Source organism: Alexandromys fortis, unplaced genomic scaffold, assembly GCF_014885135.2.
Source record: "Alexandromys fortis isolate MF-2015 unplaced genomic scaffold, M_Fortis_MF-2015_v1.1 scaffold_13, whole genome shotgun sequence".
Taxonomy (NCBI): domain Eukaryota; kingdom Metazoa; phylum Chordata; class Mammalia; order Rodentia; family Cricetidae; genus Alexandromys; species Alexandromys fortis.
The window spans coordinates 11,229,816-11,250,270 of NW_026067908.1; the positions used below are offsets into that span (position 1 = coordinate 11,229,816).

General features: G+C 44.0%; 1 protein-coding gene across 3 annotated transcripts in view; it reads right to left on the bottom strand.

Moving 5' to 3' along the window:
• The window catches only part of Cachd1 (cache domain containing 1), a 235,074-nt gene that overhangs the window by 82,792 nt on the left and 131,827 nt on the right, over window positions 1-20,455 (bottom strand). For all 3 annotated transcript variants that reach the window (XM_050136118.1, XM_050136119.1, XM_050136120.1), the window contains exon 4: window positions 9,908-10,014. In XM_050136118.1, the coding sequence (XP_049992075.1) occupies window positions 9,908-10,014 (107 nt within the window). The remainder of the gene's footprint in view (window positions 1-9,907; window positions 10,015-20,455) is intronic.

The window sequence follows — 20,455 nt, forward strand, 5'->3', positions numbered from 1 at the left end:
ATGGTGTCCCTTTATAGCAATAGAAAAGTAACTATGACTCCTACTATAAAGATGAGGAAACAAGGACAGATAAATCTGGCTCCTTCCATTGAACAAGGATTAATTTGTGTATCTGTTATAGGAAAGAAGGTATTGCGCTGGGTCCTAGAATACACAAAGAACAGCCAGGGAGATGTCCATCATAACAACTTAATATTTTATAGTAAGAGCCAGGCGATGGTGGCGCACGCCTTTAATCCCAGCACTTGGGAGGCAGAGGCAGGCGGATCTCTGTGAGTTCGAGACCAGCCTGGTCTACAGAGCTAGTTCCACGACAGGCTCCAAAGCCACAGAGAAACCCTGTCTCGAAAAACCAAAAAAAAAAAAAAAAAATTTATAGTAAGAACAAGCATTAGAGTGAAGCCATAACAAAAAGTGGCAACTGAAGCCATTGAATTTTGAAAGGGCTCCCTGACTTTCAAGGTGCCCTGGGGTTGGCAAAAGTCACTACTGTGACTATAAAGAAGCCTACCTTCCCACACATCACAATTCTGCGTCCCTTCTTTCCTCATCAGCTGCTCCTGTCTACTTCCAGTTGGCTTCCCGGGAAACCAAACATCTACAGCTACAGAGACCACACGCATCCAGGAGTGTCACAGGAGGCGGCAAAGAAGCGGGTCCTTCAGAACCAAGGACTGTTTTACATATGACAGAGGGCACACCTTGTCTTGTGGGCAGAACTAGTATCACGAACAAAAGCACCGAGGAAGTGACACAGACTGAAGGGGCTGAAAGGCTTTAAGGACTCAGGAATTCGCTAAGGCTGGAGCTCACAGGTCCCAGGAAGATGAGGGCTAAGGGCTCCTGCCCAGCTCAGAAGAAGGCGGAGCATCTAAGAAGTCTGAGAAGGGGAACGTTAGTCAGTGTTTTCAAAACATTCAGAATGTGTGCAAGACATCTTGAAAGAAGAAACAGAACCCAAAACATTTTGGAGGCTTTAATTATTACCGGTAGTTATTCCTCTTGAGAAGAGGTCTACACCTATGACGGGAGCAATAGAAAAGAGAAAGGCGAGGGGAGACAATGGACAAGAGAGAGGAGAAGGAGATTACAGGCACCCAGAGGAGAGAGAGGGGAAGGAGTGAAGATGCTCATATTCAGAGCTACTTTCCCCTCAATGAAAAGAGGACAATGGGAGGTGTGTCACAGTCAGTGTGGCAATTAAGAGGACTAAACATGGAAGGGGTGCTTAGCATCCTTATCCAGCAGGGAATTGCAAATTAAAACTGCTTTTAAATTGTTTCTTACCCCACTTAGAAGAGCTGTCATCAAGACGACAAAACAAATGCTGGTAGGATGTTGGGAAAGAACATTTTTTTTTAATCGAAGAGATCCCATAATCTTTTCTTTTTGGATTTATTTAATTTTATGTGCATGAATGTTTTGTTTGGACACATGTCTGTTCACTACACGTGGGCCTGCTGCCCTCAAAGTTCAGAAGAGGGAGTCAGAGCCCCTGGAACTGGAGTTACAGATGGTTGTAAGGTGTCATGTGGGTGCTGGGAATTGAACCTGGGTCCTCTGGAAGACCATCGTGTCATCTCTCCACCCCCACTCTATACACTGATCCTGGGAATATACTCTGCTGCACTCAGCATTCGCATTTCTTCGTGGAAGTCATGTGACCCAGCTATAACCACTTCTCGATATACACCTGAAGTATTGCAGGTCAGCCTTCCACAGGGACACTTGCACATCCACAGTGATCACTGTTATTACAATACCTAGGGAATGGAACAGCATGGGCATCTAATCTAGCAGATAATGAGCAGGGGAAACGTGTATACACACAGACACACATACACAGCAGAACTTTTTTTTTAAAGATTTATTTATTATTTATTATGTATACAACATTCCTTCCATGTATGTTTGTATGCCAGAAGAGGGCACCAGATCTCATTATAGATGGTTTTGAGCCACCATGTGGTTGCTGGGAATTGAACTCAGGACCTTTGGAGGAGCAGGCAATACTCTTAACCACTGAGCCATCTCTCCAGCCCCCGACACAGCAGAATTTTATTCAGCCATATGGAATGAAATCATATGTTCAGGAAGTCAAAGGTAACTGGAGATCATTATATGAAGTGAAATAAGCTAACTCCCCTGAAACATCTGTGTGTGTGTGTGCGTGTGTGTGTGTATGTGTGTGTGTAGCATGACAGTCATGAGGGGACCACGAAGAGACAATCTCCCAGAGATGAAGTGAAGACTGTTCAGTAAGTAATCTCAGCAGTGGGCTGGGGCTGGAGGTTGGAGTTAACTTCAGAACCCATGAGGAACCGAGGATGTGGAACAAGGAGCCAGGGATGCTGAAGAGTCAAGGAGGAGGAACCTCGGGAGAAAAGTGACAAGACTCTAGCAGTGATGGTAAACAGTGCAGTCACAGTAAGCAGTGCAGTGAGGATAAATAGTGCAGTGATGGTAAACAGTGCAGTGATGGTAAACAGTGCAGTGATGGTAAACAGTGCAGTGATGGTAAACAGTGCAGTGATGGTAAACAGTGCAGTGGCGGTAAGCAGTACAGTGATGGTAAACAGTGCAGCAATGGTAAACCATGCAGTGAGGGCAAACAATGCAGTGATGGTAAACAGTGCAGTGACAGTAAACAGTGCAGCAATGGTAAACAGTACAGTGAGGATAAATAGTGCAGTGGTGGTAAACAGTGCAGTGATGGCAAACAGTGCAGTGAGGGTAAATAGTGCAGTGATGGTAAACAGTGCAGTGAGGGTAAACAGTGCAGTGATGGCAAACAGTGCAGAGGTGGTAAACAATATAGACCACAGCAGTGATGGTAAACCATGCACTGAGGGTAAACCATGCAGTATGATTTTAGAGAAACCGAAGGATAACTTTAAAGATAAGGTTTACATGCCAACTGCTACAAGGTGGTCAAGTCAAACACTTCAGTGCCACCCAGCACTTTAGACGTACTGATAAAGTAGAACAATCTAAGTGTTGACTTGGAGTGGACTGGCTAGTTCAACAATGTTAAATAACCATCACCACGGTATTATAAAAGTATATATACACGTGCAGAAGAGTTTTCAGTTACATTTGCTAAGTTAAAAATGTAGGTTTTGTCTATTGATCAAATCCACACATAAACATATATTATACCACAGCAGGCTCTGCTCTTCAGTTATATTTTTAAAAGTCAGCTAATGGCTCACAAAGATGGTGGAGCACACCTTTAATCTCAGCACTGGAGAGGCAGAGGCAGGTGAATCTGTGAGTTTGAGGACAGTCAGGGCTACAAGTGAGGCCCTGTCTCAAACAAACCAATAGAAAATGAATATTCCAAAGTGAGTATAATAGATATTATGGATTGGATTTGAAATATCCTCTAAAATGGTTTCAGCCAGTTACTTAGTTAAAATGACATGCAAAGAACAGAGTTTTACTATGAGAGGCTGTAAAATGTAGGCTCGAAGGGAAAATTAGGGTTAAGAAAAGAAGCCCTGTGTGTATGTATTCATATTAACAAATGCATAAAAACCAAATCATAAAATCTCAGAAAATTTTCTCAGAAATTTAATAAATTTTAGAAATTTTATTGTATTTGACCGAAATGCAATCACAAAAGACATAAAAAGGAACCAAGATCTTTAGCTTTTGCTCGTTTTTTTTTTTTTTTTCAGGAAGAATGCAGTGTGTTCTTTCCACTGTTACCAGGAGAAATCTACTAACAATTGATTGATGATTGATTGATTGATTGTAGTGGAGACTGAACTCAGGACCTTGTGAATGCTAAACAAGCTACCAGTCTGGCTAAAAGTTATCTAATAGGCAATTTTTTATGGTGCAGATGCTTCTTGATTTATGATGGGGGGATGTCTCAACAAACGCACTATAAGCTGACTGCATACCAAAAATGCAATTAATATACCTACCCTACTAAACACCCTAGCTCAGGAACCCTGTAAAAGGCAGAATTCATGCTGTTTGCTTCTGAGAGCAAGCTGGTAGTGGAAATTCTTTGGCACTGTCCAGCATGAGGAGAGACCATTGCACTACACACTGCTACTGGAGAAAAGACCCTGATTCAAAGGGTGGTTTCTACTGAATGCATTTATACTCTGTAGTATCATCAAGTTAAAAAACGAATGTAAGTCAAGTCCATTGGGAGCCAGGGGCCATTGTATTGGAAAGGCTACAGGATGCAGGAAGTCATGGCCATTGGCCATTAAAAGAAGCATAGAAGTCAGCAAAGTGAGAACAATCTATAGCCTCTTGGGCTCATCTGAACCTCCTGCAGCATTTACCTCTACTGACTTCTCAATGCCCCTCCCACCCTGGGAATCCTGTATCTCAACGAAGACCACAGAGTTAACAAGACAGGAGTTTGCAATTTTAAATGCTCTTTAAATCAAACACAACGAAGCCTAGACACTTTTCCATTCAGTAAGAAGGGCCAACACCTTGCATAATTCAAGATAGCAAGAGGCAACTTTCCTTAGACTCTTCAAATCAACTCTCTATAGGGATCAGGCCATGCACAAGAAAATAGCTCAGCAGGAATTTAAAAGAAAAAAAAAAGAGTGAGAAGCTAAAGATAAAAGCAGGAAAGCACCATAATCTAACACATGTGCTGTCAAACTTCAGTTATTTGGATGGAATCGGGGACAAGCAGTCAATTTAGAGAGTAGAGATCTGGCAAGGGTTGTTTGAAGGAAAAGAATGCACATGTGTGTTGGGTGGAGGGATATATGACCTAGTTTTTGGATAAATAAATCTAAGAATGGTTTATAATTTATGTGCGTCTACTTCCAGCTAGTCTGAAAGGCAATCTGAAACTGTGTTATCAATTAGGGGCCCATTGATGGATTATATACAGTCTGAAAGGGCCCGGGGCTGGACATCTTACAGATGTAAACATCAGACATGTGATAGCCTACAGAGCACATTCATTCTGCTCTGAAAAGGGGCAGGGGCTGCAGCGGGAGGGAAGAGGGGAACTTGGAGGTCGCCCTTCACCCTCTGCTACACCTCTCGCGTTACAAATAAGTGCTCAAGAATGTGGACTTTGGGACTCAGCCACCGCCTGGTAGAATGTCACACAACTTCAAATGCAGGCAAGCCAGCGCTTATATACTTAAATATTGCCAAAAGCTGCTTGTAAATTGAGCTGTGCCAACCATGCTGAGAACCACTCTTGCCAGGCAGTAGGTTCTACTTGAGAAACACTCAAAGAATGACCAGAGTTCAAGATCTGGTCTTTAGCTAGCTTCAATTTACTTCATCCATCTCTATCTTGATTTTTCAGGCCCTTTTCCCTATCCCTTAACAGCAAATAATGAAATGAAACAACATTTTGTAGAATCCTTTTTCCTAAAAAAAATGTTTATAACGCTGAGGTTCCTCCCAGTGCCTTGAACACGGCGAACACTGGGCTACTGAGTTATGCCCCCAGGCCTTGCAGGGATGGCTGGATGATTTATATAGCTGAGTTTTATTCTAACCCCAGTCAAAGGAGGTAATCACAGAACAGCAGACGAGCTCGCCACTCCCCGATTCCCACTCAGTGGTCCAGCTTCATAGTAAAAAGAATCACTTGGAAGGGAACTCCCTGAAGTTCCACAGCCTCTGATAATCTGTCGTTCTATCCATTTTCTTTTCTTCCTTCACCCTCCTTTCTACAGCGAACTCTTTACTTCCCCCATATCTTGCCTCACACAGAGGAGACTGACTGCCACCTCTTCTTCGCCACACCAGACCCCAAAATGCTAAAAATTTCCCTCAACTTAAAATATCCTTGTGATGCTTAAAATCCTCCACCATTTTTCCTAAGCAAACCTTGGGAGTTCGTATACTCAACTGTCTCCAGTCCCTCTGCCTCAATCCCGAAAGCCTGAGGCCTTCGGGTCCAGCCTTTCAGCTTGCTCTGCCAATCTTCCCCCACAAACTCCTGGCCTGTCATTAAATACTACGTCTGTCTTTCTAACCCTTGACCTGCTGGGGAAGCTCAACACAGCTGCTCTCTCTTCTGTCTTGAAACACACAACCACTTACTTCAGGAAGATATCCTCTTGACTTCCAACCCCACCTACTCCTGGACCGACTGTCCCTCTTCTACTTCCTTTCCTGATTGCTTCTTGCTCAGAGTCCTCTTAAGTGACAAGAGACCCCAAGACTCCCCATCTCTGGAGCTCTTTTCTACCCCAACAGCCTGCTACAAGATTATAGTCCCATGCCCAGGACACAGGTGCCACAAAGATACGATGAATTCCAAATTTAAGTCTCTAATTCTGTCTTGCCCCTAGATTCGAAACTTGCATATCCAGCCGCCAAGGAGGTTTTCCTACTTGGGTGTCTGCTAAGCACCTAAGACTTTATTCTTATAGGAGATCCCATTCCATTTCTGTGTGATACTCCCGTATCTCATCCGCCGCCTCTCTATGGGCCCTCTGCTGCATTCAGAGCAATAGATGAAGTCCTTATAATGGCTGGTGAAGCCAGAAGACCAGGGATTTGACCCAGAACTATCTGGACTAATATCCAAGTCTATTCCCTAGGTCCCTTTCACCCTACCACAGCCACACTGACTTTTCTTCTTTCGTTTTGTAGTTTTTGAGCATCAACAAAGTCCAAAGCCTTTGCCTTGCACACCTTTCCTTCAGTTACCGCCCACGATCTGCAAGCCCCACTTATTCAGATCTCACCAACGAGCCCCTGTGTAAACGGGTGAAGTCCTGGAACCCCAAACATCGGAGATCCCTATGCCTCCCCCCTCCATGTCACTTTTGCCTGGTCACACGTGCTCTCGCCTGTTCTGTGCTTCTGTCACACACTGAGGGACTCAGAAGCAACAGGACACCAGGCATGAAAGGCTGCATCTGCTACGGGATTTCTTGCTATACTGCAGCATGGCGGACGGTGTCACATGGGTGAGACGCCCCGAGATTGAACGCAAACTCTTGGAGAACTGGCATTAATCTATTTATGAGGGTAGAGTCTCATGACCAAAGGTTTGTGGGGATGGGGGGGGAGGAATGGGACACAGCCAGATCGAAGCAGCATTTACCATCACTTGATGTACGTTTCTTGTCTATCTGTTCCTCACCAGTAACTCTCCGTTTCTAAATAAGCTCTTTGTTCTGTTGATAACTTCTGGCCAAGTATTTATCGTGTGGCAGGGTGTTTAATAAATATTTATTGAATAAATTCTAGTTATGTGTATTTATTATAGTTAGTGACTAGGTGGTGATGACTTGGGAAAATGGCTTCTGTATTCAATCAGAAAAAGGCATGGTGATCTCATTATTAATTGTTAATTATTATTGTTATTAATGTTGGTGCTAGATTCCCAACAATGAGCTCGCTGTCAAAAACCTGGAGTAAACACCAGACGGTAAAGAAATAGGAATGAGGCCCTGGCTGCAGCTGTGCCTAGATCTAAGGCCTGGTCCTTCCCCGAGGTAGGAGGTCCTAGAGGCAAGAGAGTGTCATTCTAGAGTCCATGTGTGCACACACCACCCTCATTCTGCCTCTGTCTGCCCTTGGATATAGACATAGATAGTATGTGTAGGTATGTGGTGTAGGTATGTGTGTATGCATGCATGTAAGTGTAGACAGGTATGCATGAGTCACAGCACATGTACAGAAGTCACAAGGACAACCTTTGGTGTCAGTCCTGACCTTCTACCTTCTTTAGGAGGGGGTGCCTTTTTCTTGTTTGCTGCTGTGTATGGCAGGCTAGCTGACCTGTGAACTTCAAGAGATAGCTCAGGATTACAGATATGCACTGCCACACTCAGCTGTATGTGGGCTCTGGGGATTTGAACTCAGGTCCTACTGCTCTGTGGTGAGCATTTTCCTGGATGAGCCACCTAGTGATGCAGGAGGTAATCCCAGCATCAGCCTGTCCTTTCTTATTGTCCTGGTCGCAGAAGCAGGAGTTAATGGAACCCTCCTCTGAACCTCAACATCTGCAGAGACATGTGAACAAAGGCACTTTCTACCCAGAGAAAGTGAAAAACAGTCTTCCATATCTGTGCACTCAACCAACATCAGCTTGAAAATGTGCAGAAACACCTGAGTGCACCGAACGGTGGAGACCTTTCCCTGTCATTCCCTAAAGCATGCAGTGTGGGTGTGGCAGCCATTGACATGGCATTTGCACGATGTTTGGCATTATAATCTGGAGATGATTTTAAAATATGAAGGGAGCATGAACGCTGCATGCAAATATCACACTATTTCACGTAAGGACTTGAACTTCTGCAGGTTTTTGTGTCCACAGAGGATAGCCCAGAACCAAACCGAGGAGCTACTATAGACTGCAATCCCCTTGTTTTCTTTATCTTTTCCTGATTCTAAAAGCTACTTCTGCTTAGCTTGCAATGAATAATACTTCGGCATCCTTAAAAGATAACTATCAAAATTACGAAATGGGTCTCTAGATCTTATGTAAATGAATACTGCACTATATTTTTCATTAGCAATTCAAGTGGAAACCTCTGAAGTCAGCGTGACTTTTAAGACTGAACCACAGACAGCACTGAGTTGCCCTGTGTGTGGGGGAAACACTCACACCCGATTCTATTCACAGGTTGTTATTGCAGCAACATGTCTTGTGTTCCCGAGCGTTTCTGAGGAAAAGCACTAAGCCTGAGTACCAAGTGTCAACTCTGAGGCCTCTGCCAACTGTAGAATCTTCCATAATTAGCCTGCTTTTCCTATTCCATGCATATACTCTCTTTTAATGAAAACTGTTCTCATGTAACTTCTTGTGTAGCAGTAAACCTCACCTGCTCTAGAGAACTCACAGCCTCTCTGACCGAATAAAAATGATTGGGTATGTACGTGGCGCACCTTGGCTCAGAGCATGTGTGGACGGCTGAAGGCTGGACCATTTATCTAGCGGATACAGTTTCATTATCCCCCAAGAAGCTTCAGACTTACAACTCTTTCTTTCTGGACCCAATAGGCTCCTTGGTTTGTATATACAATTCCCAAAGACTGCAATCTCTCCCCGAGGCAGAGCCTGCATGGGGTCCTGGAAGTAAATATTCCGCTCCTCTGGCTTCTCTCTTGAGTTTTATGTGTCTATAAGAGTTCTGGGGTTTGGGAAATACAGACCTTCATGTTTAAGGATTAGATCTTGCAACTTCCCAGCATGTGAAGGCTTAAGATCTTTCCGGGTCTTGGTAAAACCTGAAACTTGAGGCTGGTGTTATTTCTGAAAGTCCTCCCAGCTCTTAAATGGGGAAGCCTCCAGGTCTTGAGATCTCAACCAGCAAGTACAAGTGTACACAAGACAGTGCAGGAGAGGGACTTGGAACAGAACCTCCAGGGCAAGAAAGAGAGAAGGTGTAGGACTTTGAAATTGGAAGCTGCTATGTAAACAAAGGTCCCGACGAGTTATTACCACTGCATATAATGGCGTTCCAATGAGACAAAGAAGCAAATGCAATCTCAGCCTATAGTGTAATGGTGCTGACTACACCAGTTAGAAAACCCTCTCAATGTTTGTCCGGAAAATCCTAAAACGAATTTAAAGATTATTGATAGAAAAAATAAAATGCAAATTCACACCTCCTATTATAACAATATAGCTGGGTCTCTGGCATAGCCTATAAAATAAAGAATATACAAGTCCTATGGAATGAAAAGCTGTATTGAGGAGCCTGGTGTAGTACTTGGCAGGGGCCATAAATACAGTTATCTAATACATGCTTAATACACACCGACTTGATAGTCTTCCCTTCTTTCTTATAGAGTTTACTTTCCCAAGAAACACATACAATTTTAAGTACATAATATTGTCTTTTAAAATGGAAACAAAAACATTTGAGGCATTGCATTTGTTCAGTGTGACTATGTGGGACGTACTTCACCTTTAGGAAATGAAAAGCCAAATGCTGACCTGAATTTAAGTCTCGTCCTGGGTTGAAAGCTCTGCTGTTCACAGTAGTAGAAAGTCGATCACAACTCACTGTTCTCGATACATTGGTGTTAAAGTTCCCATCAAACCTGAAACAACGGGAAAGGATTAGCAGTGCATAACTGTTGGGTTTCCCATCTAGAAAAAACAACCAGCAAAAATAATCATACATTCATATATGTATAGGCTAGCCCATAAAGAGTCAGATGGTGAATTAATAACAGAAAGACAGTAAAAATTATTTCGAAATGATGTGTGAGGAAAAGGAGTACCTTGTGCAGAATTGTCTATATTCTGTCAATCATGTTTTAAATAAATGCTGATTGGCCAGGCAGGAAGTATAGGCGGGTCAACCAGACAGGAAGTAGAGGCGGGGCGATGAGAACAGGAGTATTCTGGGAAGAAGGAAAGTCTTTCCTGAATCCTGCCCAAATCACTGAAGAGGCAGGATGTGACCTGCTCTGCTGAAAAAGGTACTGAGCCATATGGCTAAAATAGACTAGAATAATGGGCTAACATAAGTTATAAGAGCTACTACGAAGCCTGAGCTCATGGGCCGATCAGTTTATAATCTTATGGAGACCTCTGTGTGATTTTCTCTGGGACTAAACGGCTCGGGGACCGGGCGGGACAGAAACCCCAACGAGCAGGCCTTCATGTTACAAGTACCTGCATCTAGAAGGCCTGGAAATCATACTCAAATGCTAGGAGATGAAGAGAAAACTGAACTTTAAAGACAATTTTTCCTCAAGGAACTTGAGTTATGACTGTTGATAAAAGCACATGCGAAGTTGCTGGCAAGATTCAGACTTGAGAAACGCTGTAGCTGTGGGACGGAGTTTCCCACTATACTGCAGATGAGCAGCAGAGGCCAAGTCTCAGAACTGTAGCAAAAGGAAAGTGCCAACTTGAAGTGATGAGGCGAGCAGGCCTGCTTTTCATCTCTCCCGGCTCCCGCACGGCTGGCTTTACACCCGAAATAACAACAAACAAATTGTATTCATTTAAACACTGCCTGGCCCATTAGCTCTAGCTTCTTACTGGCTAACTCTCACATCTTGATTACCCATTTCTATTAATGTGTGTTTACCACAAGGTTGTGGCTTACCAGGAAGATTCTAACCTATGTCCAATTCGGGCCGGAGCTATCATCTCTGTGCTGTCACTACTGAATGTCTGACCTTGAGAAACTTAGTTTTCTTAGCCGAAAATAAATAAATAACTTAAGTTTCTTTTCTCCCCCACCCCAACATTTTCAAAAAGGGTTAAGAGTAATGTGTGCGTAAGCTTCTCTAGGAACCTGCCTGAGAACTGACCCTGCCCTGCTGCCATGCATAGAAAGCTGAAGTTTCTGGATTTTTTTTTTTTTTGTAGTCGTTCAATGTTAGTACCGAAGGCAGGATAATGCTAGTACCCAAGCAGATTGCAGGTAGAGCCAGTGGACCATCTGCTCAAGGAAACAACCATTTGAAAGAATCTACCAGGACACACATTGATATAGTCAGTAAGAAAGGACAAAAAGCTTCAGTTTCCATATATTCTATTTCAGATTTCACAGGCAGAGGGAGCCTCCGGAGACTCCAGAAGGTGGTCACAAAACTCAACCCAACACCAACTCTTTAAATTTTGTGGTACATAGAGTATATATCTCATCAATTAACCTGTGAATAGATGAGATTCCATTACTATATATTAGGAGGGACAGCCCTAAACTCAAGATCCAACTAATCATTCATGGCCTTGGATTATCTGCTGTCCATCTCATAGAACCTAAGACCTGCTGAACCAGATTTATCAAAGGGAGCTATGTTTTCACATCAGTTTCAACTCCTAAAAAGAGAGGAATATTTTTTAAGTATCATCTCAAAGGTGAATGAGGTAACTGGGTTTTAAGAGCCCTTTATTCTAGTCAGCATCCCAGTTGAGAATTCTATCAACAATGTTGGCCTCACATCAAAGGACAATGTTGCTCCCCCCAAACAGTGGCTCTATCTTGTTCCAATTTGTCAGGATGAGAAGACGGCTTCCTTCGAAGCCACAGATGAGGAGAAAGGAGAGATCAGCACAGCACCATCTACCTAAGTCCGTGCTGCTGGCATGGCCATCCACAATCTTACTGTCCTTGTGTGCTAGCAGGCAGAAGTCATTGCCTTCACAAATGCTCTCATAGAAGACCAGGCGATAAATATTTGGGGTCTTACAGGTCATAAGTTTTGTTGGGACGCTTCCATTCTGTCACTAGAGTGCACAAGCAGCCACAGAGAATGCAAAGCTGAGTGTAGCTGTCTTCTAATAATAAAGTGTAGTTTTCTAAAAACAAAACAAAACAAAAAAAAACAAAAGGTGGTGTGTAGCCGAGCATGGTGGACATGCCTTTCCAGAGGCAGAGGCAGGTGGATCTCTGTGAGTATGAGGGCAGCCAGGACTACAAAGTGAATTCCAGGAGAGCCAGGACTGTTACACAGAGAAACTCTCTCTTTAAAAAAAACAAAACAAAACAAAACAAAACAAAAGGGATGGTGTGTCAAATTGCTTCTTGAAGTTGAACTAGACCAGGATGGTCTAAAAAAAAAAATCTTAGATGAAGACTACATATATAGCTTTTGCTCTGTCCAGTATGGTAATATATAGCTCCTGAGCATTTGAAATATGACCAGTGTAATGGAGATACTACCTTTATTTAAGATCAAGTGTGAACAGTCACTGAACTGTGGTGGTCATATGGGTCAACTGAGGAAGTCTAGAAGGCTCTCCTATCTGCCTGGCCATCTCTCAGGTCCCTATTTGCATGTCACTTCCCAAGAAAGGTCTATCCTGATGTGGGATGGCTTCTCAACTAAGCCATGGGCCTCTACATTCTCCCAAAAGTTTGTCTCACATGTTAAATTGATGGTTCTATTTATGGAGAGACAGGACAGGGGAGAGGTGTCAGCTAGGTGGTTTGTGGTTCTGCGAGGGGACCAGAGGTTGACATTAGGTGTTTTCCTCTATCACATTCTACTTTATTGTCATAGACAGGGTCTTTCCCCAAGCCTGAAGCTTGCTTTTGGCTACACAGTTCCACCAGAAAGCCCCCAGGATCTTTCTTTCTCTGCCCTTTCCAGTATGGGGTTTAAAGGCCCAGGCTGCTTTGCTTGGCTTTCACATGGGTCTGGGAATCTGAACTCAGGTCACCATGCTTGTGTGGCAAGCTCTTCACTCACTGGGCTACCTCCTCAGCCCACTGTGTGTGTGTGTGTGTGTGTGTGTGTTTTGATAGATTTTGTGAACTAAACTTCATTAATAGATAAGAAAGGAGAAAACATATAGCTAGTTTTATTCTCTTGTGTAGTCATAATATTTAGCATTGTTTTTTTGTCAAATAGGCACTCATTTGAAGAGACTTGTTATGAATATTCATGTGCCCAGTCACACTCTGAGCTGCCCAGAAGGTTCCTGATGTTTTGATGAGAACTGACTTGTTTGAATGGTTGCAAAATATTCACCATCTAGCTACACCAGAATCACCCAGGGTGGATGCTTGGCTTTGCCTCTGCAAATTTATGGGTTTGGGGACACAGAATCTAAGTTTGACTGCTTCTGAAGACCAAGAAAGCCCTTCAATGTTGTCACACAAACTTTTGAAAATAAATTAAGAGAACGGCTTTCTGTATGAGCACAGGTAATCCTTATTATGTCTCAAAGACTCTTAGGACAAAGGGTCTTTGGATTTAGTTCACTAAGGTTAGAGAGTCTTTGGGTTTGGTTTGGGTCAAGAGAAGGGAACAGAATGGAATACAGGGATGCCTGCCGCTCATAGCTAGACTCCGCTATGCAAATTACGAAGCCCCTTTAGACCTACCCATTTCAGAGTGGAGAAAAACCTAGGATACACAGCAAGGGAAGGCAATGAGGAAGACTCGGAATCTGAACCCAACTCTTGCTGAGAAGAGACCCACACATTCTGCTTCGAGATGACAAGGAAGAAATTGCTCACTGTAAAGGGCAATGCAGGAAGGTTCCTGACACACCCCACCAGGGAAATTTCAGCTCAGATACAGCTCAGACAAGGCATCTGTCCACAGCCAGGACCTCTCTGCAGTTGTTCCCCAAAGGCCTCCCTTTCTAATAGGGTCACAGTGGTGGCTGTGTTTCAAGACCGTAAGTTTCAGGGTAAAGGGACCATTAACACTGAAACAATATTATCAATAAAAATCCAAACATAAAATGAGCAATTTATCTTTCCTTTCTACCAACTAAAGCTTTGCTAGTGGGGGTGGGGCGGCAGTCAGCAGTTAGGGAAGCCCTGGTAGGCAACCTGTACCCAGAAACCCTTGAGCTCTCATCTCTCTCCCTCCAGTGAGTTTCCTCATTTCTACTGTGCCTTAGCATGGGGGGGGGGCATGCACCTGTTGTTTACTTGCAAATTCATGTAAAGCCTGGAAACATGCCCGCCCTGATGCTTTCATCACTACTTATGGCTCAGAAGTGTCAGTCAGGTAAGGAAGAAATGTCATAGGAGGGCATAAAGCAAGAGAAGGGGAGGAGAGTGTCTGGGGCTAGTGGGGCAGCTAGGAAAGCATCAGTAACTGCTAGAAGCAAAAACAAAAGGGGATTATCTCTCAGCCCTCCCATTGCACGCATTGAATGCATGCATGCACACACACACACACACACACACACGCACGCACGCACGCACGCACACACGCACGCACACACGCGTACTAACGCCCGCTGTTGTCTGGACTCCCGACCTGCTGAACTCCAAACATGAGAAGGGAACCCGCTTAGTCATCTTGGTACACTATGGAAACTAGCCTAGGGAGAATGGTCAACCACCCAATGGCAGGAGCTCATTTAATGCGCGTGCACCACCAAGAAAAGCAATTTCTAAAAAACAGCATGCTCCTCACTCAGATCTGGGGCCCATGGAAACAAAGTTTACGGTTGAGATTCTTTATAAAAACATGTCAGTTACTCTTAGGACTTATCTAAACCATTTTGCATTGAGGGGTGCATTAGCTGCCAATCATACACTTAAGTCCCGGTTTATAGAGAGGTCAAGAACTAGAAAAACGACACATTTTCATATAAGATGAGTAAGCGATCAGTTTAAAAGGCTTGATTCATCTCATTCTTTATATTAAGCTTTTAGAAAGTTAGCGATAGCAAAATCCTCCTAAATCTCCTTTAGACCTTGAGTCTTAAAAAGAAGATAATGGATTAAATACGACTTCTCTACTTATTTTCATATGATAAAACCGTTGCTTCAAATTCAGTTTCTAGAGGAATAACTCCATCTCTCCTACCCCCTTAAGAGAGAGAGAGAGAGAGAGAGAGAGAGAGAAAGAAAGAAAGAAAGAAAGAAAGAAAGAAAGAAAGAAAGAAAGAAAACCTTCCTTTTGGATTTACTTTCATGAACAACTGATCGAAACTGCGTCCCGAGGGGAAAACAGGGCTGTGACTCCCACTTTGATCTCTTCCCCATGGAGAAATTCACTCCCTGCTTGCCTGGCAAGATGTTCATTTGATTGACGCTTGCTCTGATGTGCAAACTGCTTTGAACTTCAGACATTTAATTCCCATCAGGCTGCAGTCATTTTTATTCTCCTTCCACAGGATTTACAAGCAGGAGATCAGCAAATGTAGAAGATAAAATAAATTTGCAGAAGCTTTGAATCTTACATCAAAACCGTGTTCAAGTGACTTCCAATTGGATTCCATTCAGCCTCGATCCGCAGTGTAAGTCAACTTTCCAGGGGCATCCCGATTTAGAAAGAAAAAGATATAAAAGGGAAGACAGACGCACACGCCCCGTTTGGGGTTTACTTCCTGAATCTGTTCCTTGGTCTTTGTTTAAATTCTCTAGGGAAGGTGATTTGCCAGGCAAATCATCCAGAATCCTGGGTTTTTCTGAACATTTCCAGGAAAGCCGGCCCAATTTATCATAGCGCGCACACACCAAAACCAAACCCCTGGTGTGGGTTCCCAGAGCGGCGGTGAAATGTGGTATTGTTCATGGATACATTTTTAAGGCAATGATTTAAAAAGCAAATCCTGGGGGATTTCTCAGAAGAGCAAGGCTTAGAGTGTTCACGAGTCCATACACAAAGCCAGCGTAAAGGCAGCCGAGGCGGTCGGGGATATGGTTTTCATTTGTTAGCTTCTTTTTAATCACTCCACTAAACTGCAGAGACAAGTGTAAGAGTCTCTCAGTCTCTCAGTCAGTCTCTCTCTCTCTCCCTCTCTGTCTGTCTCTCTCAGTCTCTTTCTCTCTCTCTTCCTCCCTCTCCCTCCTTCTCTCCCTTCCCTGCCTCTCTCTCTCTTCCCCCTCCTTCCCCCACTTCTCTCTCTCTTTCTCCCTCCCTGCCTCTCTCCCCCCTCCCCTCCTCTCTCTTCCCTCTCACTGCCTCTCTCCTCTCTCTCTTTCTCTCTCTCTCTCTCTCTCCCCCTCTTCCCTCCTTCCTTTCTTCTGAAGCAAAGCTGGTATCAATCAGTTCCGAATGGAGTGGGGAGCAAACGCTGACAAGACTCCCAGCGGAGCTCCCAAGTCAAGGCGGCCCTGGCAGAATGCAGCAGTGCTGCTTTAAGAACTACACACAAAAGAAACCACAGCTCTCACCAGTAGCTTCAGGAGCCTCTAGGGAAGGGAATAGACAGAAACTCCAGCGCCTCACACACCCCCTGGCCCTAGTGACAGCCCATCTAGTGCCTGGCTTGCTTTAGCCCTTCATCTCCGTACAGCCAGGTTCCTGATTGCTCATTCCCTACTTGGATCGGGCTGCTTTCCAAATATTTGAGCAACACCCGTTGAAAAGAATTAAACAAGAACTCCTTATCTTCCACTTAACGACCCACGAGAATAAAGTTAAACAGAGGAAGAGCTAAGATAAAAATCGAACATCTGCACTGGCAAATATTTAAACTCCGAATGACGGAGGAAAGGGCTAAGAAGAACATCACTTCAAAAAGGAGCCATCGCATTCATAAAGTCAATGATCCTCAAACCCCCACAACCGAGCATACTTATCCAAACACCTGAATTAGCGGGCAAACGGAAAAGCTGTCAAATAGCATGTAATCACATTGCAAGAAATAGGCTTTCCTTCCATCGCCACAGAGATCAGGGAGATAAGTCACATTCCTTTTGCTCTTATCAGCAATAAGGATTAAATCTCCAGGGTTCAACAACGCCAGGCTGGAAACAAGAGCTGCTTTCCAGTGTCCTTGGAAGGTGAGGCACTCAGAGCACAAGGCACCAACCTAAGCGCCCTGGAGAACAACATACTCCCTCCAGCCATTTCCTCATAACACATCACCACACTGTGGGACTGGAGAGGTGACATCTGGGGAGTTGGGAGAGAACATATAACCACACCAAACACTTATTTACCCTTATCTCCCTCATCAGTAGGCTAAGTGTGAGAAGGCTGGGCGCAATAAGAAGAGAACAACATAACACAACAGGGAACTGTGGCCTGGCAGTACCCTTTATAGACCACCGTAAGGACGGCCTCACTTCACCATTATTTACTGAAACACTCCTTTTGATTAGAAGATACAAAGAGGGGGTGACCCTTCCCTCTATTCCTTTATCCTTGGGCTCTTGGCCACGGATATGAGCTGGTCCAGCTTCCAGCTCAGGCTGCACTAAGGAGCTAGACCTGCCCATGTAGGCCATGCAAGGCCCAGAGCGCAATGCATGATGTGCCTGAGAAAGGTTACCAGAGGTACGGGTGAAGACAGATGCTCACACCGCCACACTAGCTAAAACATCACAGCCAGAATGGCTCTCAAACCGCAACCTTTAAAACGGTTTTGCAAGTTCAGTACCATAAAGCATATGACAAGCTTAGGGATGGCTTTTCAGCGGAGACCAGGTCTACTCTGGAGCTAGGACAGCCCTTTACTGCCTTCCACTTCTCCCAATCAGACTTTAAAAGGAAAACCACAAGACAAATTCTATTCCAAATTCATAAAATGCAGGTGGTAAAATCCAATATTGGAAGCATCGAGGTGGCTCTCACCCTTCGGTCAGTACAGGTGACATAGGAAAATCGAGAAAGTGGGGACCTCACTCAGTTCCCCTCATGCAGGTGCCTCTAAAGTGAAGAAGCTTCTTGTCAATAATGGTCTCACAGATGCAGCTACCTAGCCAGCCAGCCCCCTCCCCCACCCCCGAAATCACTCACACTGTTGCAGGAACACGACTTGGGTTTTGGTCTAGGTAACAAAATCTAGACGGTTAGGACTTTCTATTCTGCTTCTTTATCATTTAATGTGTCTCTCGGTAGTCTTAAACAACAGTCTAAGACGGAGCATAAGTTAGCATCTCAAGGGACAGGGGATCCATCCTTACTTCTAATTTCACGTTTGGTCAAATTATTTTGTCATTATAAGAAAAATTCATTTGAGCCAGGCAAGAAGGTGCATGTCTATAATTAGCACTTGGGAGATGCAGGAGGGCAGGAGGGCAGTGAGGCCAGTGAGGACAAAGCCAGTCTGTGCTACACAGTGAGAGCCTGCCTCATACAAGAGAACAAAATACACAGCAATAAAATCCCCAACTCATTGGGATCAGGAACCCAGATTCTAAACCCACTTCCCCGGGCCCTGTTACATCTCTCTACACTGTCTTCTTCTCTGGAAAACAGAGGGAGACAAGGCTAAAAATTAGGCAGACATGGTTCCTGCCCCACTAATCCTGCTCATAAGACTGGAGGGGTGTTGTTACTGAATTACAAAAGCATGCAGCCCCTTTTCTGTAAATTTCATAACATAACCGAGTCACTTCTCAGCAATGCAAATGTTCTGTAAAATCCTTGCTGGATTCTTAGCTCAGCTCGAGGCCTGCTGGTACCAATATCTGCAGAGGCTGGACGGGTGGTGAGCAGGCCTGCAGGTAATAATTGCTCAGGGAAGCGAAGATGGGAGGGCCCGATAAGGCACGCAGAGAGTGACCTGAAAGGGAAGGATTTCCATCCGGGGCTCTGTGAGCAAAACGCATCTTCCTGGGGAAGGAACAAGGCTAGAAAGAAAATTAAACACAAAGGACCAAGCTTGTCTTTCTTTTTTGGCCTTGTGACAGAGAGAAAACGAAAGAACAGAAGTCACCATCACAAAAACACCTCCGTCACAATGTTTCATTCAGCAGAAAAAAAGCATAGTAACAGAAACTTGAACAGAGAGAGGGTCAAAAGTCTTATGTCATCATTTCTACGTGTACTACCTTGATTAGACTTGGGAAATAAATGTAGGTTAGATGTTAAGTCTAGAAATACAAATTTTATGGAAAAATTAACACTAAAGCTAAACATTCCTGAAGTGAGCTGGCCACTACACAGTATATACTCACATTAAACACATCAGTGTCTCCTACAAATATTAACAATTACATGTGTTAGATAAAAAGTATCTTGAAAATAAATTGACACATTTCCTCACTATGCACATTCTATAATGATATGAAAAGGTTTGTGGGCCCAGAAAAGAATACAAGGGTTAACCCCAATGGCTTTTGCAACATCCCTAGTGACTGATAAGCATGCAATCTATCACCCAAATTAGCAATTCACAGTCAACCCATTTTTGATGTGGGAGTGTCATATATCAATCTGTTGATTTCATTGGTTAAGTAATAAACACACTGCTTGGCCTCATAGGTTAAAGCATTGGTGGGAGGAGGAAACAATAGAATTCTGGGCTGAAGAGGAAGTGAGGTCAGACTCTGCTCTGCTTCCAGAGGGACCGAACAGCTCTGCTCTCTGGAGCAGAGACACCATGATGGACGGAGGCTAGAATCTTCCCGGTAAGCGCACCTTGGGGTGCTCACACACATCATTAGAAATGGGCTAGTCCAGGTGCGAGAATTAGCCTGTAAGGGCTAGAGTTCATGGGCCAAGCAGTGTTTCAATGAATACAGTTTGTGTGTTGTTATTTCGGGCATGAGCTAGCCAAGCGGCTGGGGTGTTGGGGACGCAGCCCCGCCGCTCCATATTTCAACACATTTTCCCTGCAAATCTTTTGCCTCTATTTTCACCCTTCACAGATTTCCAAGATACTCAATTTAAAAATTAGAAGTCTCCATTGTGGGTCTCTGTCTCTGTCTCCTTTCATCGCCTGATGAAGGTTAATATTCAGGAGGATGCCTATATGATTTTCTTTGGGTTCTCCTTCTTATTTAGCTTCTCTAAGAACCCTAATTATAGGCTCAATGTCCTTTATTTATGGCTAGAAACCAAATATGAGTGAGTACATCCCATGTTCCTCTTTTTGGGTCTGGCTTACCTCACTCAGGATGGTGTTTGAAATCTCAAGGTCCAAATCAGAAGCAGAAGGAGAGAGAGCACAAGCAAGGAACTCAGGACCGCGAGGGGTGCACCCATACACTGAGACAAGGGGGATGTTCTATCGGGAACTCACCAAGGCCAGCTGGCCTGGGTCTGAAAAAGCCCGGGTTAAAACCGGTCTCGCTGAACATAGTGGACAATGAGGACTACTGAGACCTCAAGAACAATGGCAATGGGTTTTTGATCCTACTGTACCTATTGG